This window comes from Tachysurus vachellii, chromosome 1 (genome assembly GCF_030014155.1).
Source record: "Tachysurus vachellii isolate PV-2020 chromosome 1, HZAU_Pvac_v1, whole genome shotgun sequence".
Classification (NCBI taxonomy): domain Eukaryota; kingdom Metazoa; phylum Chordata; class Actinopteri; order Siluriformes; family Bagridae; genus Tachysurus; species Tachysurus vachellii.
In genome coordinates this window covers 35,959,992-35,985,004 of record NC_083460.1, presented here as the reverse complement: position 1 = coordinate 35,985,004, position 25,013 = coordinate 35,959,992, and the positions used below count along the sequence as shown (strand labels likewise).

Below are 25,013 nucleotides of genomic sequence, written 5' to 3'. Positions count from 1 at the left end.
AACAAAGTTGGATGTGCAAACAAAGTATTTGAAGAAAACAACAACAGGAGGGACAACAAGCCAACCTAGCTTCTAAAGGGGCAGAATTTGACACGCTATACACGTTTTAACGATGGACAACATTGTGACGTACATCTGCTTTCTTTCTGATCTATTGCTTTAAAAAAAATGGCGGCAGCAGAAATGGCGACGTTTCCGGTCACGTGGTTAGAATCTTTTCAGATGGCGCGGAAAGTTCATGCTTGTTGATGAGCTGTCAGTGTAACTCAGAGATGTGGAATCCTTTGATATGAAGGTCTTCTTCGTGTTGGAAATTATTTGTGGAGATTATTTAACTTCCAAGACGCTTAGAGGAGAGTCCGAATCTGCTGCTTTTGAATGAAATTGGGATTATTGTCACTGACCGGGTGCGCTCGTGCACGTTGCAGCTTATTGCCATAGAAACGTAACCCATCAAAAGCCCTGCTGTTATTTACATAATGTATCCCATGAAGGAAAATTATGTTAAATGTTTTATTCCACTGTCAGGTGTCGAAGATGAGTCCACAGAAGCTCACGGTGGAGTCAGGAGCTTTAGAAGTGCGGTTTGTTGGAGATAATGATGTCCTGGATCACATTGTGGAGAAACATGAAGGTATTAAAAGCAACCGAGCTTTTAGCTGTAAGTTCCTATTGTATATATCTGTAGAACTTCCATTTTTGTATTTACTTTGGTGTATTAACGTAACCTTTACTTACAGTAGTGGTCAAATTGATGGCAACAATTTGTTACCACAAACAACATTCAGAAACAAATTACATAGAAAATAATGTATGAAAATGCTAACAGCACTGTGAAGCAATTCAAGCAGGAACAGTCATCCCCTTTCTCTTATTCAGTCATCTATCTTCAGTATCTATCTATCTCTGGTCAGGGTCAAGGTGGTTTTGGACCCTAACCTCTGGATCAAATCTCACTTGGGGGAAATTTAGCATGGCCATTTATCTCTTTCATGTTTTTTCGAATTATGGAATTATGTGGACATTGTGAGAACATACTAAACTAAGCTCAGGCTTGAACATGCTAAATGTTGAACCACTGTGCCACTCCAAATGTCATAAATATTCAATTCAGTTCAATTCAAATTTATTTCTATAGCTTTTTTTATTTTTTACAATTGACAACGTCTCAAAGCAGCTTTACAGAACATAAACATAGAACAAAAGGTTATTATAAAGAATAATATAAAGATTAATATAATACAAAATTCAAGATTAATATTAGATATATTTAAATGTGTTTGTATTTATCCCCCCTGAGCAAGTCTGAGGTGATTGTGGTGACTGTGGTGAGGAAAAAACTCCCTAAAATGGTAAAGGAAGAAACCTTGAGAGGAACCAGACTCAAAGGGGAACCTCATCCTCATTTGGGTGTCTTTCAAGGGTGCGATTATAAATATACAGTCTGACAAATGTTGTATTGATGAGGAGAATGTTTTAATCTAAGACCACATGTAGTTGGCATCTCCTCTTTAGTATAGCAGAGTCCATCTGGAGCTGTTGGATCTCTAGATGCCTCAGGATCCTCACCTCAGGAGGAACCTCATCTCAGTGGAGGTCCAAAATCTTAAAATAGCTTTAAATCTGATAGAAAAATAAATTGCAGAAGTTTGAAGAAGTTTGAAATGTCATTTCATAGTAACGGGGTGCTTCAAATAAAAATGTCTTACTGACACATCATATATGTGCTCGCAAACTGTATGTCATGTCTATGCAGTCTATTTTGGTCTTATTCAGGCTGTGCTTCTGAACAGAGGCTGAGATTGCTGTATTGAGCATAACCTTTATGATCATGGTTCTGCTTTTAGGGTCAAAAGCCCCACAGAGTTCAATTCAATCTCTTGTAAGCTTGAAGAGTCCTAGAAAGCCAACAGCAGGCCCTGCTGTAGAGGAAGAGGATGAGGATGGTGTTTTTAATGAGGAGAACTATGTAGAGGCACTTGGCACTTGCACACAAGGTGAGATGTTGAAACTATAAAGAAGTGCACTTAATATGTAGTACTGTACCAGCATTTTTTGGTTTGTTGGTCTGTAGATTTTGTGGCTTCATCTAGCTGAGTGTTGGTTGCCTATGTTTTGTATTTTGTGCAGATGGAGATGAGAAGGCATCAGCCACTGCAGGAGCCTCTGTGTTCACGTTCCAGACTATTAAACGTGCCAATAAAATGGCACAAGTGGGTAAGTTCTCAGTTGGTCACAGAAAGTTTGTTTTTATACCAATTGCAACCGACAGCCCTGATTAGATCATTTGTTCATCAAAACTTAAAATTTATAAGGGAATCTATGGTGTAAACAAAGTTAGGCATTATGGCATGAAGAGTGAAAACAATCTGGTTTTAAACACTGTATCACTCTTAAAGAATTTGAGCCCTGACAAGTGAACTCTTGTAGGTGGTTGGAGCTCTGTAATAAGGAAACATGGCCTGTTGAGTGACATGAGTACAGCGATAAAGGGAGGGGGTCATTATCTAATGTGAACAAGTCCTTCAGAGAAGATGGATGTCCTGTGGCGATGGTGGGACGGGGGCAGGAGGTTCAATAAAGAGGAGCTTAGAGACATCAGGGAAGAAGATAGCTGTGGCATGGTTGTGTTTTTGTTTTTATTTGTTTGTTTTGTCTGTTTTTATGAAAATGATTTTTTAGCAGTTGGGGACATGGTGGCTTCTGTTTAGCATGTTTGTCTTGCACCTTCAGCCTGTGTGCCCAGAGTAGGCATTTTCTCCCAGTCCATACAAGGATTTCTTCAGGTAACCCAATTGCCTCCCCAGTCCAAAGAAATGCGTTGTATGTTGATTAGCATCTGTAAATTGTGCGTAGAGTGTGATTGTGTGATGCAATGGGTTGACAGGTTTAGGGTGCCCTGAGTCTCCCGGGATAGGCTCCAGGATTTTTGTGATCCTGTGTAGGATGAGCACTACAGAAAATGGATGGATGAATTTGATTGCTAATTTGGTGGTGCAATTTCTGTTAAAAAAATGTCCGATGTGTTTGGTGTTGAAGTATCACTGAACTTGGCAGTTTGTTAGCAAACCTATATATCATGACACCCTATGTATCGCATCATATCTGGGTGAATTACTGTAATAATCTGTGTGAATTACTGTGATAATCACTCTCCTTTTTGCACTTCAGCATCAGAATGGGCACGCACTCCTGGAAAAAGTGTAACGTTTAGCACTCCGGATAGTCCAGAGGAGTCACCTAGTCCTGCTCCTGCATCCAAGAGTGAGCCCTCCACTAATTTTAACTTCTCTTTTTGTCTGCAATGATCACTCTTTATTTTCCTCTTTAATTTTCATATTTCTGATGATTCTGTTGTATGCTTCTTACTTCTAGAGGTGACTCAAAACAAAACGCCTCAAAAGGTAATGCTTAATTGATTTCTTTCAGCTATATGCAATAACATGTTTATTTTGTGTTCTGTATTTTATTTACTATTTATTGGCTATTGTCTTTTCAGGGGAAGAAAGTACAGTTTGTTTCCACGACCCCACACAGACTGAGAAAGAGAATATCAGGTGTGGTTAAATCACTTAAAACAGGATTAGTTAAATAAGGGAAAAAAGCTAGACTGACAACCAAACATTTATGTGAAAATTGAATATTTTAGAATTTAAGTCTTTAATGTGTTTTCTTTTTGGTTTCTATTTGTTAAGCTCCTAATCTGAAGTCAGACAGTGACAGTGATTTCTCCCCCTCAAACTCTGAGGAGGAGGAGGACGAACATGAAGATGAGGAGGAAAAAGGAGAAAAGAGCGAAGCTCAGCCAAAAACCCCAAGCAAGTCGTCTACAGCAGATGCAGCACTTTACAAGACACCAGCCAAGAAGTGCAAGAAAGTGCCTGAGGTAGGATTCTTTTGATGCTCTTTGCTAAATATGAAGAGCTGTACATCCTAAATATTGACACTATAATTTCATGCATTACAAATCATTTGTCAAAATGCCACTAAACATGCTGAGTACAAATCTGTAACCTTGTCGTTTTCTAGCCAAACCTGGTGGAGGAGTACTTTGAAGCTCACAGCAGCTCGAAGGTTCTCACATCAGACCGAACCCTTCAAAAGCTCCAGACCCCAAAACTGGATCGGGTCAGTCCTGTTCAGCTGTGTACAGTTAACCTAGCTGCTAAGAGCTGTTGGATATCTTTGTTAGATATGTTTGTAATTTTAACTGTGTCTTGTAGGAAACTCTTTTAAGGTTGCTGGGTGGAAAGCCCTCCTGTTATACAGATGAGATCACTCAGCTCAATAAAAAACATGAGAAGAATTTCAGCAAATGGATGCTGCAGTTACAGTTGAGTTGAAAATCCAGATGTGTATGCGAGCATGTGTTGTTGTTGTTGTGTGGAAATAACTTGTATTAAAACCGTTCCGTATAAACGTTAACAGGATGGGCTTCAACATACTGCTGTATGGCCTGGGCTCGAAGAAGCTTTTACTGGAGAAGTTCCGCTCTATAATGCTGTCAGATTCCCTGCACTTGGTGGTCAACGGCTTTTTCCCAAGCATCACCCTCAAATCGGTCCGTTTCAGCTTTAAAAACACAACTCTATTATTTCAGATAGAAATGTTAAGCAAGGTGGTGTGATTTAGTTTTTTGGTTTTAACACAGCTCATTTATAAATATTAAGATGTGTCCTGAATGACGTACTGTACACTATGCGCTATGTACACTAGCCTCTAGTGTATGAGTTTTTGAAGTGTAATATCATATCAGATGGTACAGTCTTTTTTTTTTTTTTTTTTTTACTAACCGGAAGTATGAGCTGTTTTCCAGTCGATGTCAAATGTCAATAGGACATTTCAAACGTGTAATAGGACGTTGCAAGCTTTAGCATAATACCCAGAATGTTAAAATACGCAGAACAAAATGATGAAAAATCAATTGCACAATTTAACTGATGGAATAAAGCTATGATGATAGCATTTCAACACACAAATGTGAGTCTTTAAACCTTTAAGGTCATGTCAAGGAAAAGGAGACCTACATCCCCATGATCCAAAAGAGAGTAATGTCACATGTGCTGTGTGCTTCATGTTTCCTGAGACATAGCATTTCTCATACAATATATTTTTTCACAAATTGGTGAACCCTCAAGGTTGGGCAATATTTTTGGGTTCCTCTATATAGTGATAGATATAAACAGAATTTATATTTGACTTTTAATTAATGCTTTGCAATTAAGAAACGCAAGAAAGAAATCCTACGAAATAAGAAATCCTTGTCCAATAGAATCTATAATTTAGATTTTTTTTTTGGTAAACATTATTCCTCCAGAACTGGAATAGCTGATGTATATTCAGTAATCACATTCATTTGACCTGACTGAGCATTTTGATGTGTAATACTGTGCCTAAATATTTTTCTAACCTTATATTATTCCACTTTGACAGATCCTAAATGCCATCACCAGTGAGATGCTGGAGCATGATGGGAGTTTTCGTACCCCAATGGACCAAATAGAATTCATTGTGAAAACCCTTAAAAAAGGTTCTCTTCAAATATTCTTTTACACAAAAAAATCAAATGCACATTGTGTATAGCCTTTACATAACACCATTAATTCTCAATCCATCATTTTGTAAATTGTCATTGTGCTGACATTGTTTTTTTTGACTCCTTAATAGACCCGGACAACCACATCTACTTGATCATCCACAACATTGATGGCCCAATGTTGCGTGGTGAGAAGAACCAGCAAGCCCTTGGGCAGCTGGCCTCCATTCCCAACATGCACCTGCTCGCCTCCATAGACCACATCAATGCCCCTCTTGGTTAGTTTTCACACTTATCTAGTAATTATTTTTTCCTTTTTTTTCAGAATTATGTCCAACAGGTCACTCCTTTTTATGCTGAATTTAACAGTCTTGATTATTGACTTATTTACCAGTTCAGTAGTGTATTTTAGACATTCACTGTTTCTTTGACTGTGTTACCGTTCAGTGTGGGACCACTCGAAGATGTGTGTGTTTAACTGGCTGTGGTATGAAACGACTACCTTCCTGCCATACACGGAAGAAACATCATATGAGAACTCTCTTTTGGTGCAGCAGACAGGAGCACTGGCTCTTAGCTCACTCACACACGTCCTACGCAGTCTCACACCAAACGCCAGGTACAGACGTACACATGCACATTTACAGACAACACCACACAATTATAGTTATAGCAAACAATTATATAAGTCACTGATAATTCTCCAAGTTTGTTTCTTCATCAGCATGCAGTGAGTGATGCTGTAACTGTCCGTGACCTGTCTATGTAGGTTTTTAGATTTTGACAGGAAAATCAATCATACTGTCAATTCAGTTATAGACGGTGACATTTATAGATTAAGCATTGTAAACACTGAAGAACTTTTGAAGTGAGTTTATAGAGTGTTAGTCAACACGATTATTTTATGGACTAAAGTTGTGAGCTGTAACTGACTAGATGTCAAGCAATGTTTGTAAAGAGTCTAAGAAATTCACAGAAATTTATCAATTGTATTCTTTGCTGTATCTCATTGGCAATTTGCAAACATTAGTGTGTTGACCGTTCATTATTGTTCTTTCACAAGGATGGGTTTTGGTCTCAAATGATGATCCTGTATTCTCTGTTCACAGGGGGATCTTCAGACTTCTGGCTGAATTCCAGCTGGAGAACAAAGACAATCCCTCGTATACAGGTAAAACTCACTCAGTCCTCAATGTTCTCATTCTTGCTTAAAAAAAAAAAAAATCACAATTTTCCCAAATGAGCCCTAACATCATAATTTTTTTTCCTTTACTTTGCTAACGGGATTTTCTATTCATGCTTCTGTTATGATTTGTGTTCAGGTTTGTCTTTTCAAGATTTTTACCAGCGTTGTCGTGAGGCCTTCCTGGTAAACAGTGACATCACGCTGAGGACTCAGCTGACAGAGTTCAGGGATCACAAGCTGATCCGTACCAAGAAGGTAAACCAGTACACCTATATGGGATTTGTTCTGAATTTACAGAGTGTCACTGTCTATTTGCATGAAGCAGCATGTGAGCTAAATGTATATTTTTTTAGTCTCCATTGAAACAGTAGATGCTTTATTATAATAAATCAATGCAAGCTGTTAAAAGGTTTTTCTTTTCATTATTTTCTCTTTGCAGGGTGCTGATGGGATAGAGTACCTTCTGATCCCCGTGGATGCAGGAACTCTCACAGACTTCCTAGAGAAAGAGGATGCTGAGTAATCGGGGCAGAAAAAAGATTACAAGTACTGTTGGATGACTGGATACCTGTCACCGGGGCACTGTTTACTGCACCTGTTCTATTTACTGTGAACAGGAAGCTGTATAGTTCAGAGGTTCAGTAGGACAAAACCAGATGTGATTCAGTTTTCATGCACTGTAGAAGTCCAACTAAAATGTAATCATGAACATGTTTTGTAAACTGTATGTACCATATATAGATATGTAATAAATGTGATGCATTGCAATTTATTTCTATACAAAAATATGTTCAGTAAATTTACATTTCCATTCACAGGGTTTTCCTACAATATCAGAATAATACACAAGCAAGTAATCTGGTAACAATCAGATGCTAATCAGACCCCAATACAATATATAAGCTTAAATATGTTTGGCAGGTACAGGAAATGCTAAATTAACAGTAATGCAGAAGCTAGAATTGTTTTCTTACACTGATCATGCCTGTAAAACAGCAGTTTCTTAGAAACTAGTTTTAAACCTAAATACCTTACACAATATGGCCAAACATCTGAGGACACCTGACATCACACCCAGAATTTCCCCTCAAATTTCTGCCTCAAAGTTGGAAACACACACAACTGCATAGGATGCATTTTGTGTATTGTAGCATTACAGTTTTCCTACAATGGAGCGAGAGACACAAATTCCTGCACAGAGCCCAGGACTCATTCTACATCAGCATCTGACCTCACTAAAGCTCTTCTGGCTGAATGACTAAATGTCAACATCCACACTCCAAAATCTAGAGTAAAGCCATTCTCAGAAGAGTGGAGCTTAATCTAAATCTGGAATGGGATATTCAGCAGGCATATATGGGGTGGTCTTATGTCCACATAATTATGGCCATAGAGTGTAGCTATACATACACATTACTGACATATTAACAGTGACTCTCCCATGTTGTGTAGGTTTTTAATTATTTGTGTAGGCATGGTTTGTCCATTTCACCCTTTTCTGACTAATCACCTTTAGAAATGAAGAATCATTTCTATCTTAATGGGACTGGTCTGTTTCAGGAGGAGCCCACTTCCAATCACAGGGCACTGAAAGGTTGGTGGGTATGAAAATGATTTGAATCACATACTGTAGCCTTCATGCTTGTCCGATCTGAACCCAGGTGAACACTTATGTCTTTTATATGACTTTGTGGTAATGTGTGAGACTCCACCACGATCATCATGACACCAACTGAATTGATCTTTTAGACAAATGGTGTTCATCCTTCCTGTGCAACACCAAGGCTATTACTTAATGTTTGATGGATTACTATCTAACTTCATGTTGTTTTTCCACTTATTTTTTTTTACCTGTCTTGCATTTGTTGCTGAGCAGGGTGTTTTTTAATACCCTGTAAACAATGTCTGTAAATATTATACCCTGTCAACAATGTCTGTAGTTCTGCATGAAGTAATAATTAGCTCTTGTTTCAGTGCTGAACAATTGTTTTTTTCTCTTTCTGCCTACTGTGAGCCCTGAGTTTGTTCTCTGTGGCACACTGAACAGTTTTCAGCTCCTCCACATCCAGGTCCTTCAGCAGGAGCAACACAGCCTCCAGAGTGTGACTCTATACACACACACACACATTGGGATGTTTGAAACTACACTGAAATCTTTAATGCTAATTATACATATTTATTGTGAATCAGTGCTAATACTATTCATTGAAGCTGTATACCTGCCTGGATCTTAGCTAAAAGACTAAAGGATAGATAATAAAAATAGATATAATGTTAAATAGAAACTAACCTTTTTTTTCAGGGAGGTAACTGATTCTCGTGAAGGTGAAAATTTATCTCCAGACACTGGCTTCATCCCAAGCTGTGCAGCGTTTTTACTAAGGACAAAAAAAAGCAAACATCAAGCACCTGAAAATGTTATAATAGCAGCAAATTAACCTGAGCCTGGCCTGAAGGATTGTTGTTTAACTTGGCTTAGAGAAAGACAGTAATATATACTCACGAAGCATATTAGGAACATCTATACACCTTACCGTTCAAGAAATGATCTAATTAGCCAAAAAAGTAATCTTATTTATTTATTTTACTGTGTAATGAGCTATTAGAAAGACTACACTAACTCAGAAAAACACTCTGAACAATTGTGGTGCATCTCAGGATACATGTGTCAAAGTGGATGGGCTGCAAGAGAAGGTTCATGTCAGGTTCCATTTCTGATGGCCAAGAACAGAAAGCTGAGGCTTTAGTGGGCACAGGCTCTCCAGTACTGGACAGTTGAAGACCGGAGAACTATAGACTGTTCTGATCATTCTCAATTTATGCTGAAGTGCACAGATAGCAGGGTCTGAATTTGACACCAACAGCATAACTTCAGGGACCCAACTTGCCTTGTGTCAACAGTCTATCCTAGTGGAGGTGGTGTAATGGAGTAGGGAATGTTTTCTTCTTTTCTTTGGGCCTGTAAATACCAACCAATCATCACATGAATGCCACAGACAATTTGACAATTGTTGCTGACTATGTGCTTAACCATGGCCATATGGACACATTCAGCATAATAAAGCACCAGCTCACAAAGAAAAAGTCATCACAGACTTGTTTCTTGACCATGACAATGAATTCTGTGTTGTTCAGTGGCCTGCCAAGTCACTGGATCCTTTAGAACACATTTTGGGAAGTGGTAGAATCAAAGATTTGATGCATAAAGTTGCAGCTAAAAAATCTGAAGATTCTTTCTAATATCTAGTGAAATCCAAGCCATAAAGCAAAAGCAAAAATGCCCTACACTGCTCTACTCTGCTCTAACTGTACTGATGTGTTTTCGTATTTTATATAGTGGTTAATGGTGGCTTGTGTAAGAAATCTGAAACACAGACTAAAATAGCAGTATCGACTCACTCTGTCTCCTCCATGCTGTAATTGAGATGGTCGTATTCTGACTCTGCATCTGGGAGGCCATTGGAAGAACTGGCGGTGGCAGGACCTGGAGGATTGATCGCTTCCTCTCTGTCTTCCAAAGCAAGAGCAAGTTCTTCTTCAGTCACAACTAAAAAGAAATACCATTAAAGAAATTCTTAGTACAGCGAGTTAATTGTTCTTATTTTGCCTCACTTTTACGCACCCTGGTTGTCTAGTTTTTGCAGACCAGGCAGGTTCCTCAGCACAGTCAAACGATACTTTATGGGGTCTATGCCACAGCATGGGTTCTCTGCCAGCCACAGGACTTTGAGACAGGTGAGATTTTTAAGATGGCTCAGCTCTGAGAGACTCTTGATGTTGTTCCGCCTCAGGTAGAGCTCGCTCAGATTCTGGCAACTGGCAATGTGCTCCAGAGTGGATATATTATTGGCACTAAAAAAAAAAAAAAAAAAGAGAGAAATGACTATTAAACATGGACTAATGACACAACAAATAAGCATGCAGCAAAATATATCTCCTACAGTAACACATCAACAACAGTAACTCCTTAACAATCTTACCTTAATGTTAAGACTTCAACATTTGGCATTTCAGTGAATATTGAGATCTGAGGATTCACATCATCACACGATCATTTCAGTAAGAAATAAGGAACGAAAATAAATATTATAAAACGAGTTACTCTGAAAAAAAGCACTTACATCTGTCAGGTTGCAGCCCCTACAACACAAAAATGATATATTTGAGTAGCATGAAAATGTTATCTTAGCCTTAAGATATGAAAAAGTTGCCAAAACTGCACCCTATCCATGTGTATAACTAAATAAACCACAGTTTTTGGCCTTATCTTTAGACTGGATGCTGATGCTAAACTTACTTGTGCTGCAAGCTAGCAAGCCTGTGTTAGCTACGCAGCTAGTTAAGTTAACACAAACTCCATAAATCAAGCACAACGTACCAGCAATTAAACTTTTTTATGCTTTCAAGGTCCGACGCTTTGGCCCGTGAGAGAACAAGGCTCCGAGTTAATTTCATTTTGAAGTTGCACCGTATTAACCCAAGCGGTCCGTAGAAATCCTAAAGATAAACTGGCTCGGTAGCCATCACGTCACTTAGCGCTGCTGTCAAACAAGCAACATTGCGCATGCACCTGAACTCCCGGCTGCAATACCAAACATAACCGTTAGATAGAGACATTTCACAACATTTCGTAAGATACATCGACAACGCTACAATTCCTTAAACAATCGTAGAAATTGTTTAAGGAATTACGTAGAAAATACGTAGACTGGTAAAGTGTGGTATTTCACGTCACTTGAATTAATTTCTAGCTTGCTTGGTATCTATCATGACATTTTGCGTTACTTGCGACTGCAACACGTAACAGAACCGCTAGAGGGAGACATTTCACACGCACTTATTTGTATCATGGCTTAAACAGAGGCAACCTTGTTCAGTCCATATCCGGTCACTTGATCTTTTCTAGCTATACAAAAATAATGACTTTTCCCTTCTTTTAATAACTGCACTTAGTGCTTTTTCACAGGAGTAAAGGTTCATGCATAAGCAGTCCCAGAGGAGCCTGGAAGTGTGTTTGCTGTTCATAAAAGGCTCTGTTGCTGCATCCCACTTAAAATTCCACAACCACTTCATCTGAAAGGGTGGCTGCATTTCTGATCCACAATCAGTCCACTATTTGTCAGATAATCCACGTGACGACCCTTCCTACTGTAGAAACTATACTGATTTTCAGGTTTGCAATGTGTAAACAATTTTATATTTAGATGCATTGCAAAAAAAACATACAGAATATATTCTAGAGTTGGTTTATATTTAAGGCATTAAGCCATGCACTGAAAAAAATCTCTGGCCCTTAAACAAACGTGCAGAGTGCAAATAAAGAGGCGGAGCAGCAGGGAACACACCAGTGTCTGGTGAATGCTAAAAGGGTCACTTACACGACACACAGTGGTTTGAAAGAGAGGTAGATTTTATATGTAAAAGATTAAAAGCACAGTAAATATTGCTGTGGCCTCCGGATCTGGGAAATAAACATCATCGGTTTGTGTGCAGAAATCAGTGCATCATGCTGGTGGATTTTGAGAAGCTGCGCATGAGAGGAACTGGGAAAGCCATTGCTGTCCTCACAAGCGGTGGAGATGCACAAGGTAACATCTAATGATTGTATTAAACATGTTACAGTGTCTCAGTAGAGGAGCAGTGATTACGCTGGATTCACTCCAGGAACAGATCATCATCATCGTGTTGATCATTGGGTTTTCTCTAGAAATTTGCTATGCATATTCGCCCACTCAGCCACTGGAATTCATCTCAGTGTTGGTGAACTTGTATGAACTTTTATCAGACAGGTTGCATTGTAAGAATCTGTGGATTCAGTTTATTTCATTGTCCACGTTGATGCATTTCGAGTCGCATTTATTTACAGCGATTGCTATAACCTAATGCATTAATACATACCGATGTCTGAACCTCAGTCGAAGAGTTATATCCTAATTTGAGAAATTACAGGATGAATTGTGTAAGAATGCAGGATTGGGGGAAGTGTGACGCAACGCGTGAAATGTCACGTACTACAGTTGTGCACGTGCAGTGGGAGTGTCTCACGTGCACCAGGATCCTTTTTTTATATTTATTCATCTGATATTCACTCCACCACGTCTTCAATCATATTTGAATCAATTTGAATAAGAAATACGTGGTAGTTTGAATGAGCAAATAAGGCTATGGGGCAATAGTAAACATATGCAAAGAACTTTCATTGCAGTGTGTGTGTGTGTGTGTGTGTGTGTGTGTGTGTGTGTGTGTGAGAGTGACAACACACCTTTAATCCATCTAAATGTATGTACATGTTACTGTAGATAGCAACTCGTATCATGTGGTGATTTTACATATTATATAAATAGCCAGCAAGAAATTTAGCATCATCAAATAATCCATATCTATGAGTATGAAAATTAGGAAAGCGTCCTTTTCCAATCTGCATTATTTATATTTACAAATATATAGAACATGATAAGGAATAAATCCTGATCAGATGAGCTGTTAAATCATCAATGATGGTGTGATACAGTGCAACATGACGCAGTGTCACTGTTACCACACCGAAGATTATTTTCCATTAAGCAAATTTGTGACCTAGTGACCTGAAGTCTTATATGCATCTGGAAAAAAAAGACAATGATTTTAAACATTTCTAGTTACATGTAACTTTGTGTAATGTTGGCATGACATTTTAGTTCCTGTAGAATCACTTAAGCTATGAATGTTTTTTTTTACCTGCTTCTCCTTTTTTTTTAAACCTTTTTACATTGTTAAATATCAAAGCTTGTCATGTTATTGAGAACCTGGAAGAGCAAAAATTCAGGAATTCATCAGCATTGAGATGTATCAACAACCACAATTGGCTACCAATATTTTCATCTTCCTGTTTTTTTTACCACAATGTGACAAAACACTACATTCATTTATTGATATATTGATCTTCAGCAGTGGCCTATGGCCATGATCACAGTAAAGATGGAGCCTATCCAGGAAACACTGAGAGCAGCCTGGAATGGATGCCAGTCAGATTCACACACTTTTTCACAACTAGGTGCAATTTAGCATAGTCAGGCCACCTACTGGCATGGTTTCTTTAATATGGGAGGAACCCAGATCAGAGCAATCAGAACATTCTATTCACCATAATGATGGCAACTAAACATTGCGTTTTTCCGAAGGCATTACTGGTTTTGAAAAGCTCGTTTAAAAACTCAATTCACGAGAGGACAGTCTTGATAACGGCTTCAGATACATATTTAGCACCCAAAAACATAAATTAAAACCTGAGTCTCACAGTAATTCCTCCTATCAGAATGTATTGAATGAAGTGTATTAAAATAGAATTATACTCACTCATGTTTCCTGACTATTTATTAGCAAACAGAAATACTAGTTAAAGATATTCAGTAATGTGTGTTTGTGTGTATGTGATATATAGGAATGAACGCAGCTGTTCGTGCTGTAACACGAATGGGCATTTATGTTGGCGCCAAAGTCTACCTGATCTATGAGGTAACAAATTTACAGAACACAATGAATATTTCTTCACACACCTACAATGTTTTATGTATTCACATTATCAAATGGTTTTAGTAACAGATTGTAACATGTATTTTCTCTAAGGGCTATCAAGGGCTTGTGGATGGAGGTGACAACATCAAACCTGCTAACTGGCAAAGTGTGAGCAACATCATTCAACTGGTAGGTCTGCTTTTTTTATATATCTTTGAAGATTTTAGTACATTGCATCCCTCTATCCAAAGCTGTATGCTGCCCCACTGAAGGTCATTACTCACTGCACTGAGAGGATGGGATTGAGATTATAAAAGGGAATGCTGAGTGAAGGGATTAAATCTGTGAGATTACGACATGATCCTCAGCATGGTCCGCTTCTTGTTCTCTACAACAGAAAAATAGGACATAAAGAATGTGAACATATACACAACGTTTATATACTGCTGCAAAAGACAGGGTGTAATAAAGAAGTGTGGAGTTATATTTAGAGCTGGCGGTTATGGTTAGGTTAATAACATGAGCTCTAATTTTTTGTGTGGAGAAGATGCTTTGTTTATACAGAAACCTCATAAAGTATTGAAAAAATGTCTGAAAACGAGGTTTCTATACCCAAAATGTAACAAGAACAAGGTTAACGATTGCCATTAATGTTTCTCATGGAGTAAGAATAAATTTTTCTGTACATTACTGAAGCTATGAAAAAATTATAATTTGTGTATTATTCAGTTAAAGTATTATAATTCTTTTACACAAATGAATGTATTCACTAAAATTAAAGTACAGTAAGAATATATTCACTTAAATTTTATAAATAAATGATCATTTATTCATTTGTGGTAACCTCATTTTATAGATCTGACCCCATCACAGGAACACTGAGCATGAGGCAGGAATATACACTGGATGCTATGCCTATCCATCATCAGGCATCACAAACACACACACACACACTCACTCACTCACTCACTCACTCACTCACTCACTCTTACACCCACATTCACCCCAAGGAACAGTTTATACTAGCAAATTACCCTACTGGCATGTGTTTGCTAGTTTTTCTGTGTAAGCTCAATCCCAGAAAGAGTTTTTAATGTTGTCTTTCAGGGTGGCACAATTATTGGCAGTGCTCGCTGTAAAGATTTTACCACGAGAGAGGGTCGTCTGGCAGCTGCCTTCCACTTGGTGCAGCGTGGCATCACTAATCTGTGTGTCTGTGGTGGAGATGGCAGCCTCACTGGAGCCAACATCTTTCGCAATGAGTGGAGTGAGCTTCTGGCACAGCTAGTCAAGGAAGGTAGCGTTTATGCAAATTCCCAGAAGAAAGACAAGCAGACAATTTACACTTTTTCTCAGAGGAGCTCCTTCCTCACATTGGACCTAATATGGTAGTATTCATAATACTATGAATTGTCTTATTTTGTTACTTGCAAAGGCAGCCTTATTTTAAAATAGTAAAAATTGCAAAGGGTAAAGATCAGGAAAAATTATGCATCATTGTAGACCTTTTATATTGTTAGACTGTCATTAAATATCTAGGAGATTAAATAAAAGCTTCAACATTTAAATAACCCTAACACCGCAGCTGATTTGGGAAAGTCACGGTGAGACAAACAGCTCTCTTCTTCTCTCCCTGTAATCGATGGCTCCTTACAAATGTCCTCCTTTCCTACTATTGTGTAGCTTCCGCTCCAGTTACTTGAATGAATCCACATCAATGGCTGCCTTGTCTTCTCAGTAATACAGGCTGTACTCAAATACATGGCCCTTTCACGTCAGCATTTTCACAAGCAGTAAAAAAATTTTAGTACTGATCTGTTCCGAAGATCTCAAGGAATCTGATGAGCTGAACTTTAAACTCGAACCACATTTGTGTCCGTAAAATGGGAACACGTCATGAGCTGCCTCAGCCTGTTATATCATTCAGGTTAGCACGGTCTGAAGCCTTGGAGTGACCCGAATACTGTGTGATGTGTAATAGTCTGTACTACTGTCTTGTAAACTTTCACATTACTGTAGCTGAACATGGGAATGTAACTAGATTTGTTTTCCTTTTTGTTTAAGGGAGAATCACAGACTCATTGGCTCAGCAGTACACTCATCTAAACATTGTAGGTCTTGTGGGTTCTATTGATAACGACTTCTGTGGAACAGACATGACCATCGGTGCTGATTCTGCCTTGCATCGCATCATGGAGGTCATCGATGCAATCACCACTACTGCACAGAGGTGAAATGACTTAACAATAATTGTGACCTCAGAAATTACTCAGATGCTCATACTTATAAGTTGCTCCTGATTACACAATTCCACTTGACTATATACAGTTGTAGATAGGAAATTATTTATAATCCCACTCACCCAGATGAGGATGGTTCCCCTCTGAGTCTGGTTCCTCTCAAGGTTTCTTCTTCTATATCGTGTCAGGGAGGTTTTCCTTTCTGTTGTTGCCTCTCATTAGGGATAAATATAACTTTTATCATTTTATTTCTGAATTTTACATTCAGCTTTTTATGTCAAGTAGTTTTTAGATAATGTTTATTTTTAAAGCACTATTAAATAAAATTTATTTCATTTGAATTAAATGAATACTGTTAAGACCTTATACACTGTTTTTGCTACAGTAGGAACATACTAGCATTATACTGTATCTGTTGTAAGATAAAGCTGTGTTTAATTTCTGCAGTCATCAGAGGACATTTGTGCTGGAAGTGATGGGACGGCATTGCGGGTAAACCCTATTTTTTCAATTGTTTTACACGCATTTATTTTCATAGAAATGAATTACTCACTTTTTGGATTATTATTCACTCCATTGTTAGTGTACATGCACTGCAGAAGATTCATCACATTGTATACATGATGCGTTTTGCTTATCTGCTGCTGCTGGAAGGTTTTCCATTTGAGGGGTTGACTGTTTATTCTTGATGGCGCTATGGGGCTGTATTTTGATGTGTTGTGGTTGGCAGGTACCTAGCCGTCGTGTCTGCTCTGGCATCTGGAGCTGACTGGGTCTTTATACCTGAGGCTCCTCCAGAGGAAGGGTGGGAGGACCACATGTGTGCCCGTCTAGGAGAGGTGAGGCAGGAGAACAGCAGGATTTTGTATGTAACATTCAGATTTGAAAGAATTACTCAAGTAATCAAGGTTCAAAGGAGAACACAAGTGTCTTTTTCTGTATCCTGTGTATATAAAGTAAGTTTTTGTGTGTGGTTATTTTCCCACAGAGCCGCAGTAAAGGATCCCGTCTCAACATTGTCATCATTGCTGAAGGAGCTATTGATAAACATGGCGAGCCCATAACCTCCAACTATGTGAAGGATGTAGGTCTGAGTTGTTTCTTCAAATAACTATTGTTAGTGTTTAAATATTATTCTCAGTATTTTTTCCTTTCTGGATTTTTAGCTTGTAGTGAACAGGCTAGGTTATGACACTCGGGTCACTGTACTGGGGCATGTACAGAGAGGAGGAACACCCTCTGCGTTCGACCGGGTGCTGGTGAGTTACGAAACTAGTCTAGTTACTGATATGGCATCAAAACGCAATAAACAAACTGATGAGACAGGTTTGGACCTGTATATTCCCCTTTATACAGCACACTGGTTAACAGGTGCTGTTTTAACTGTGCACTATAACTTCACTTATGTACTAATGTCACTAACACAGTGGACATTTATTTGCTCTATATGTCTTTCAAGTTCATTTCTTGTAAGATTTTTATTATCCTTATAGCTCTATTAAAAATCCCTGTTTAATGGCATCATGTCTAATGAACAGTTGAAAAGAGAATAGCTGAAACCCTAAAAATAAGTCATCAAAGCGATGATGATGAGGTATTTTTCTGCCTGTATATGTTTCTCCATAGAGCAGTAAGTTGGGGGTCGAGGCAGTTGTGGCCCTGCTGGAGGCGACTCCAGACACTCCGGCGTGTGTGATCGGACTGTCTGGTAACCAGGCCATGCGTCTTCCTCTTATGGAATGTGTCATTATGGTGAGTCGCATGTCTAATACTCATTATCTCTATAAATCTACAACAGTGGGCATCATTCAGTCCAACTTTTAAAAGTCTGGGTTGATTACTACATGTTCCTAGTTTAGTAAACCTTATACACTAATAACTATGGCTAGTTATAACAAGACTCCAGTGAGTGGAGAGTTAATGCTAAAACTACAAATTCTATTTGTCTATTAATTCTGTTTATAAGTAGCAGCATCATGACAGTAGGCTGGTTGTAATTCAAATCACAGGGTTAAATTGATGCGTTTGTTTTAATACGTACTTCACATGGACTTGTATGGTGGATGCTCTACGTAATCTAAGGATAGTTATAAACCGATTGAAAAGCATGCCGTTATTTAATTCATCAAAATGACATTGTTAATATGGTGATAGTTTTTTGTCAGGGGATATTTATTTAATATTTATGGAAGGAGTCTCCAGTGTCAGCACTTGTGTAACTGTCAGTAAGTCTTCAGAATGGAAGCTTTTTGCAGTTTCTCTGTAACTGACAGATACAAACTATTTTTTTATATGTTTCACACCATTAATGTAACTGTAAACTGATAAAAAGCCCAGGTCTAATAAATCTAACATAACATATCTAGACACATTTGCTGTCTCTCTCTCATCTCATGCTTCTACTCTGTGTTTAGACTAAGGAGGTGCAGAAAGCCATGAATGAGAAACGATTTGATGAAGCCATTCAGCTGCGTGGAAAGTGAGTGCTGTGAATGTACATATTTTTGTCTAGAGGTGAATCTCTGAATGTTTCCTAATGTCTCATTTACTTGTTGCAGGAGCTTTGAGAACAACTGGAACACCTACAAACTGCTGGCTCACCAGAAACCAGCTCAGTCAAAGGTTTTTTTTTGCTAACCCTAACTAAATTTCCTACAATAAAAAAATCAGATAAAATCCACAAATTAATTAGTGCACGAAAGAAAAAGTATAAATCTGTATGTATAAAGTATAAAGTTGTATTTCTGATTTTTTTCTATTTCCATTATTTGTGAGTTGGTTTTTATTTTTTTTTATATATATTTATCAAATATATATAAAATCTAAAAATCTTTTATTATTAAAAAGTAACCTCCATCTCACTCTTCTTCACCCGTGGCTCAGAGTGCACACTCCATGGCCATTTTAAATGTAGGCGCCCCTGCAGCTGGGATGAATGCAGCCGTGAGGTCGGCGGTCAGAGTGGGCCTTGCCCAGGGTCTCAGAGTTTACACGGTCAATGATGGCTTTGAAGGCCTGGCCAAAGATATGGTAAGCTCTGGAGTGCACAAAGGCCACATTTGGGTTCCATTTCATTTAATTTATAGGCATGTAAAATGGATCTGGGTTTAACCTGCAGGTGACTGAAGTGCACTGGCACGATGTAGCAGGCTGGACCGGCCAGGGAGGTTCACTGCTCGGTACTAAAAGGTTCGCTTCTTCCCTCTGAGTATTGCTTTTTTCATTGTTTATGAAGTAGGTAATGATCAGGTAACATTGTATTTGACTGCTCTTAATTTTAGAACCCTACCAAACTCTTGCATGGAAAAAATTGTGGAAAATATTGGAAAGTACAACATCCGGTCTCTTTTGGTTATTGGTGGATTTGAGGTATAAATACTCGAAAAAACTAATTTGAAGTGTGTATGTGTGTGCATGTGTACATATGTGTCTCTTGCCACCTTGCACAGTCTGTTTCTAATCTTCACAGGCTTACGAGGGTGTTCTCCAGTTGGTGGAGGCACGGGGACGTTATGATGAACTCTGCATTGTCATGTGTGTGATTCCTGCCACTATAAGTAACAATGTACCAGGGACACACTTCAGTATTGGAGCAGACACAGCTGTCAATGCTGCTATGGAGGTCTGAACAATCATATGCACACACACACACACACACACACATATATATACAGTATATGTTTTGAACAGGATGAATTTCTAATTTTGTTTGTATGAATAAGGTGACCAGTTGTGGTCTTTGCATAAAGTGTAATGCATGAACAGAACTGTATACCATGGTTGCATTTTAGTCTGAGAAAACCTGTGGCTTAGCCCAAGTTTTGAAAAATAGTCAAAAATGAAAATTTTTTTTGTTTCTTCAGTTCAATTTTCAATGTGCATATATTTTTTTTCAAGGTTGTCTCTGCAGTTCTTAACTTTCACACAACTATTTCCCAGTAATAATTGATTATAAAGCATGTATTACCTGTTTCCCCAGAGCTGTGACAAAATCAAGCAGTCTGCATCTGGAACCAAAAGGCGTGTCTTCGTTGTAGAAACTATGGGTGGCTTTTGTGGATATCTGGCAACCACCACAGGCATTGCTGTTGGGGCAGATGCAGCTTACATCTTTGAAGAATCGTTCAGTATCCATGACTTAAAGGTCAGTACATCGTTCCAATATTCTCTCAAACCTAGCAGTGTAATATAATGTGCAGGTTAGTCCTGTTCCCCTCACTGTAAACCCCTCACTGTATTGCTGAAAGTAATACTTTACTGCAATTAGTCAAGTATTTAAGACTTTGAAGCTATGATCAAGTTAAAAATTATTACGTTTTAATTTTGTCAGATGAATGTGGAGCATTTAACGGAGAAGATGAAGAATGATATTCAGCGAGGTTTAGTGCTGAGGTGAGATTTTGACTGTAAAATGCATCATAATAGTCAACATTTAAATATTTATAAATTCATTTACAGTGATACCTCGAGATACAAGTGCTTTGACATACACATTTTTTGAGATACGAGCTGTGATTCGACCATATTTTTGGCTTGAGATACGAGCAAATTTTTGATATACGAGCATCCGAGCCGCCGCCTCCGAAACAAAGATCCCCAACAACCACGTGTGCTCTGTTTCCCCTGCCTCAGCTTCCCGCGTCTCACTCGGTTAAAGCCGCCTTTCCACTGCACACAACAAACGACGGCCGATAAACTGGAAGTCATTCATTTCCTATGGAGAGTCGGAGAGTGACAAAAAAGGCAAAAACAAGTGAAGAGAAAAGCAATGAAGAAAATTAAGCAAAATTAATGTAAAGAAAACAGAAATTGTAGCAATTAAGTTCAGTTAAGTTAAGAGAAATCAAGCATAGCGTTAGTTCTGGCAGGCCACTTGTCAAGCGTGCATCAGCTGTTAATCAGCTGTCCACAATGCGCACCAATCCGGTTACGACATCCATATTACCCGGCCATTTAAATTCCCATTCATTGAGCCGCTCTAGCGCTTCGCTGCTACTGCGATTTAAACTCCCTCCTCCAACCCCGACTCCACCATGCCGGAACCTGTGTTCGTTGTACCAGTTTACATCATAAATCTCCACATATTTTTCTCTCTCTCTCCCTCTTTCTCTCTAATTATTTATTTATTTATCCATTTATTCATTTATTATTTTCCTTTCCTTTCCTATTTTTAACTCTATGCATGATTAATGGTTCTGTTATACGGGGGTCTATTCTATTTTCTAGTTGCTGCTCTCCCTGCTCTAAATGAAGTTTAGTTATGTTCCATTTAAGTGTAAAGTTAAGCATTAAGAGTGTACAGTAGCGAGTAAGTGAACAAAAGTAAAAGTGTGATTCCTCCTAACTCCTCCGCCTGTTTACTCCTCCCTCAACACCTCCGTGCGCATCTCCCGTAAAGTAAAACGGTAAATCTCAGTTTTTTTTTTAACATTCTCTTTTATTACTGCATGTTTTTATACAATATTTGTCATTTATAAATACAGGTACTGTACATTTTTCATATTCAAAACACATACAAAACAACTGGAGTGGAATTTTGAGTGGAGTGGAACTGATTAATGGGATTTCAATTAATTTAAATGGGGAAAAATTGCTTTGAGATACGAGCAAGGTCACGGAACGAATTAAACTCGTATCTCGAGGTATCACTGTATATTACTTTAAAGGTGTGGTTTTCACTGCTTGTGGATTTTAGCCATTTTTATTGGGTTAAATTTTTTAGAATAACCTGATTACTGGGGTAAAAATCATCTATTTTTCTCTTATTTCCTTTGTCTGATAACTACTTTAATCCGGTATACCAATCAATTATTCATATACCAAACATACTCCAGCTTGATTATATCATGATCTGTTATTTAAGTGGACATTTGAGGGATTTATCTTGGTCTTCTTCTGTGTAGGAATGAGAAGTGCCACAAACACTACACAACAGAATTCATCCACAACTTGTACTCAGCCGAGGGGAAGGGTATATTCGACTGTAGGGTTAATGTACTTGGACATTTGCAGCAGGTAAGGAAAGAGTTAATATGTTAAACAGTTAGTGTGGCCATGTGAACAGCACAATCATATTTAACCAAACACTGTCTATAAGCACTGAATATTTATATACTTGCTGCCAGAGCTATGCTTTTGTAGAAAATGAATCAATGACCATATATGTGATATAAATTAAGTTCATAGAATTGAAATATTTGTTAAATAGTAGAATAAACTGACATATATTTTACTTCAGGGTGGGGTCCCAACACCCTTTGACAGAAACTTTGGCACTAAAATGGGTGTTAAATCTGTGTTGTGGCTCACTGAGAAAATGAAAGAGACCTACAGACAAGGTAAGGGAAACTAAACATTATTTTAATCTACCAGATTTAGATTTTTACAAAAAATTATTCTTCTCAGAAATTACACTAGTCATACAGAGATCATGTGGTGCTTGTGAGTAAAGGCAATTAAAAATCTAGCAATGGATGCTCTCGTGTTTATTATTTAAGGAAATACAAATAAAGTATGTTGTACCATTATGAACACTATACTAAACTAGGCCAGATGTGGAAATCTAAGAAAAGGACTTGTTTATAAATGTGATTATGATGCTTTATTATTCAATTAATTTATATAAAATATTAAATAAATTAACTTATTTGTATAGCACATTTAACAATTCACATTGTCTAAAAGCAGCTTTACAGAAGTATAGAAACAGAAAAAAAATAGTATGGTGTTCATTAGACTTCACCTGCCATTTTGTCAAAGGTTAGCTTAAAGTGCCTGACTGCTTATAAATTAAGAATACAGACATGTGCAGCCCTACTATTCAGTGTTCTCTCTAATGCCACAAACATAAAGAAAAACTAGCAAACCAGAATGTTAGTGGAAGATTCAGACCTTTCAGAATTTACAGGTTGGTAAGGAGGTTACACTTTATTACATTTTAGATGTTTAATTTTTTCTGTTTATGGAGTGAAATTATTGCCTAAATATGAGTAAAATAATTACAAAAGCTAGCAAACAAATTCAAGTTAAATTAATTGACCAAATCTTTAAAGGTTTTTATTATGTAAATAAATCAAACAGATCAGTTAGTAGAGAACCATCACAATTCATTGTATCCCTATTGTAGTATAGTAGTACAGAGACATCTAGAGACTTAAATAAATTATTTTTATATAAATAAATCATTTATGAATTATTATGTCTTATTAAATGAATTATTCTGTTATATAAAACAGAGATTTGTAAACAGTCATGTGTCTTCCATTTTTCATCTTTATTCCATATTCATCTTTTACAGGTCATAGAATCTATTACAGTTCATACAATCTGCACATTAAATTCATAAATAAAATGAACAGAAATGCAATGAAAGTGGAATACATGTTTGAGTGTTGGGAAATGCAGTGCATACATTTTAATCTATTTATGTTCCATCTCATTCCTAGGTCGTGTGTTTGCAAACGCGCCAGACACAGCATGTGTTATCGGCATGAACAGAAAAACAATGTCCTTTAGCCCTGTCACAGAGCTCAAAGATCATACAGACTTTGAGTGAGTCACTACATTCTCCTACACTTAGTACTAATGTGTGTCACAATACGTAATTCATAAGTTTATATTTCAGTGAATGAGATCGAGCCATTTTACAATGTCTTCTTGCTTTGTGTCTCTACAGACACAGGATGCCAAAAGAGCAGTGGTGGCTAAATCTGCGTGTCATGCTGAAAATGTTAGCCAAGTACCAGACTCACTTTGAGGAGTATGTTACAGGGGACATAGAGCACGTGACTCGCAGGAGCCTCAGTATAGAGACAGGATTCTGAAGAGCTGAAACCAGGCACCAGTAATAACCATGACTATACTGATTACAGTGTACCCCAGATTCATCCCTCTAAGTTAATAAATCCAGTAACCACTATTAAAACAGTGCTTACCTCAGAAGCTTACTGTTGTTTTGTACTCTCCTGACATGCTTCATCACATTTTGTAATCTTAAACACTGCATTTGTTTCCTTTAGTCACAGATTTCCCAAATGGAGGTGTTGATTGTTGGTATCTCTGATGTCCATTTAGTATTAAATGCTGTAATAGTACATTTGCACTTTGTAGTATTTATTGCAGGTTTAATCCTGGATTCCTGTGTTGTATTGTGTTTCGTGGTATTCCACATGCATAACTTTAACACTTTAATCATGACTTGTCATATTCACAAAGCTTGTAATTAAAATGCTGCAAAATAAAATTAGATCACAGGAGGTTTTTGCTTTTCTTAATTGTGAATGAATTAAAAGTAATTTATAACATTTTTCTTATTCACTAGATTCACTGTGAAGCACCAAATCTCATTTCAAAATGAATCCATCAGCCTTCTAGAGAAAAGTAAAGTTAGTTTGCCGAGTGAAATCAACTTTTGAAATTTGAAATGTTGTTTTGGGTTATAGAGTCTACGAATGCTAAAATGCAACTGAAGATATGCTGATAATAGTTTGTTTAATTATTGATGGTTGTTGTAGTATTGCTTAAATAAAACTTATTTGATGGCACTAAAAGAATGATT

At 37.7% G+C, this 25,013-nt stretch overlaps 3 protein-coding genes across 4 annotated transcripts; 2 read left to right on the top strand and 1 right to left on the bottom strand.

Annotated features, from left to right (window-relative positions):
* The first annotated feature begins 204 nt into the window (after positions 1-204).
* orc2 (origin recognition complex, subunit 2) lies at positions 205-7,490 on the top strand. Of its 2 annotated transcripts, none has more exons than XM_060884994.1 (17): positions 205-407; positions 529-634; positions 1,848-1,997; positions 2,131-2,217; positions 3,172-3,264; positions 3,376-3,404; positions 3,500-3,557; positions 3,696-3,886; positions 4,030-4,128; positions 4,224-4,333; positions 4,429-4,561; positions 5,434-5,530; positions 5,668-5,814; positions 5,984-6,155; positions 6,646-6,707; positions 6,859-6,977; positions 7,162-7,490. In XM_060884994.1, the coding sequence occupies exons 2-17, from the start codon at positions 538-540 to the stop codon at positions 7,243-7,245; spliced, it is 1,728 nt and encodes a 575-aa protein (XP_060740977.1). In that variant the 5' UTR covers positions 205-407; positions 529-537; the 3' UTR covers positions 7,246-7,490. The 2 variants fall into 2 exon arrangements, with proteins under 2 accessions (XP_060740977.1, XP_060740982.1); XM_060884999.1 differs by having other exon boundaries at positions 205-445.
* On the bottom strand, positions 7,465-11,266 carry cfap410 (cilia and flagella associated protein 410). The gene is made up of 7 exons (XM_060885010.1): positions 11,101-11,266; positions 10,844-10,862; positions 10,703-10,749; positions 10,345-10,574; positions 10,122-10,269; positions 9,013-9,100; positions 7,465-8,830 (listed from the first exon to the last, which is right to left on the bottom strand). Exons 1-7 carry the CDS (start codon positions 11,175-11,177, stop codon positions 8,693-8,695), a joined length of 747 nt encoding a protein of 248 aa, XP_060740993.1. The 5' UTR covers positions 11,178-11,266; the 3' UTR covers positions 7,465-8,692.
* An 867-nt stretch (positions 11,267-12,133) lies between these two features.
* On the top strand, positions 12,134-24,994 carry pfklb (phosphofructokinase, liver b). Its single transcript, XM_060884982.1, has 22 exons — positions 12,134-12,310; positions 14,143-14,216; positions 14,328-14,405; positions 15,324-15,513; positions 16,281-16,446; positions 16,904-16,948; positions 17,187-17,295; positions 17,445-17,540; positions 17,623-17,715; positions 18,083-18,208; positions 18,871-18,935; positions 19,015-19,078; positions 19,340-19,486; positions 19,575-19,645; positions 19,738-19,825; positions 19,926-20,078; positions 20,436-20,600; positions 20,787-20,848; positions 22,360-22,471; positions 22,695-22,794; positions 23,902-24,007; positions 24,132-24,994. The coding sequence occupies exons 1-22, from the start codon at positions 12,229-12,231 to the stop codon at positions 24,277-24,279; spliced, it is 2,340 nt and encodes a 779-aa protein (XP_060740965.1). The 5' UTR covers positions 12,134-12,228; the 3' UTR covers positions 24,280-24,994.
* Positions 24,995-25,013: the final 19 nt, after the last annotated feature.

Excerpts from the sequence above, each read along its gene's own strand:
- pfklb (XM_060884982.1), top strand. The coding sequence starts at position 12,229 with ATGCTGGTGGATTTTGAGAAGCTGCGCATGAGAGGAACTGGGAAAGCC. Across the intron at positions 14,217-14,327 it reads AAGTCTACCTGATCTATGAG|GGCTATCAAGGGCTTGTGGA; the intron begins GTAACAAATTTA and ends ATTTTCTCTAAG. Across the intron at positions 22,472-22,694 it reads TACTTGGACATTTGCAGCAG|GGTGGGGTCCCAACACCCTT; the intron begins GTAAGGAAAGAG and ends ATTTTACTTCAG.
- cfap410 (XM_060885010.1), bottom strand. The coding sequence starts at position 11,177 with ATGAAATTAACTCGGAGCCTTGTTCTCTCACGGGCCAAAGCGTCGGAC. Across the intron at positions 10,270-10,344 it reads GCAAAAACTAGACAACCAGG|TTGTGACTGAAGAAGAACTT; the intron begins GTGCGTAAAAGT and ends ATTTCTTTTTAG. Across the intron at positions 8,831-9,012 it reads TTACCTCCCTGAAAAAAAAG|AGTCACACTCTGGAGGCTGT; the intron begins GTTAGTTTCTAT and ends GTGTGTGTATAG.
- orc2 (XM_060884994.1), top strand. The coding sequence starts at position 538 with ATGAGTCCACAGAAGCTCACGGTGGAGTCAGGAGCTTTAGAAGTGCGG. Across the intron at positions 3,265-3,375 it reads TCCTGCTCCTGCATCCAAGA|AGGTGACTCAAAACAAAACG; the intron begins GTGAGCCCTCCA and ends TCTTACTTCTAG. Across the intron at positions 3,887-4,029 it reads AGTGCAAGAAAGTGCCTGAG|CCAAACCTGGTGGAGGAGTA; the intron begins GTAGGATTCTTT and ends GTCGTTTTCTAG.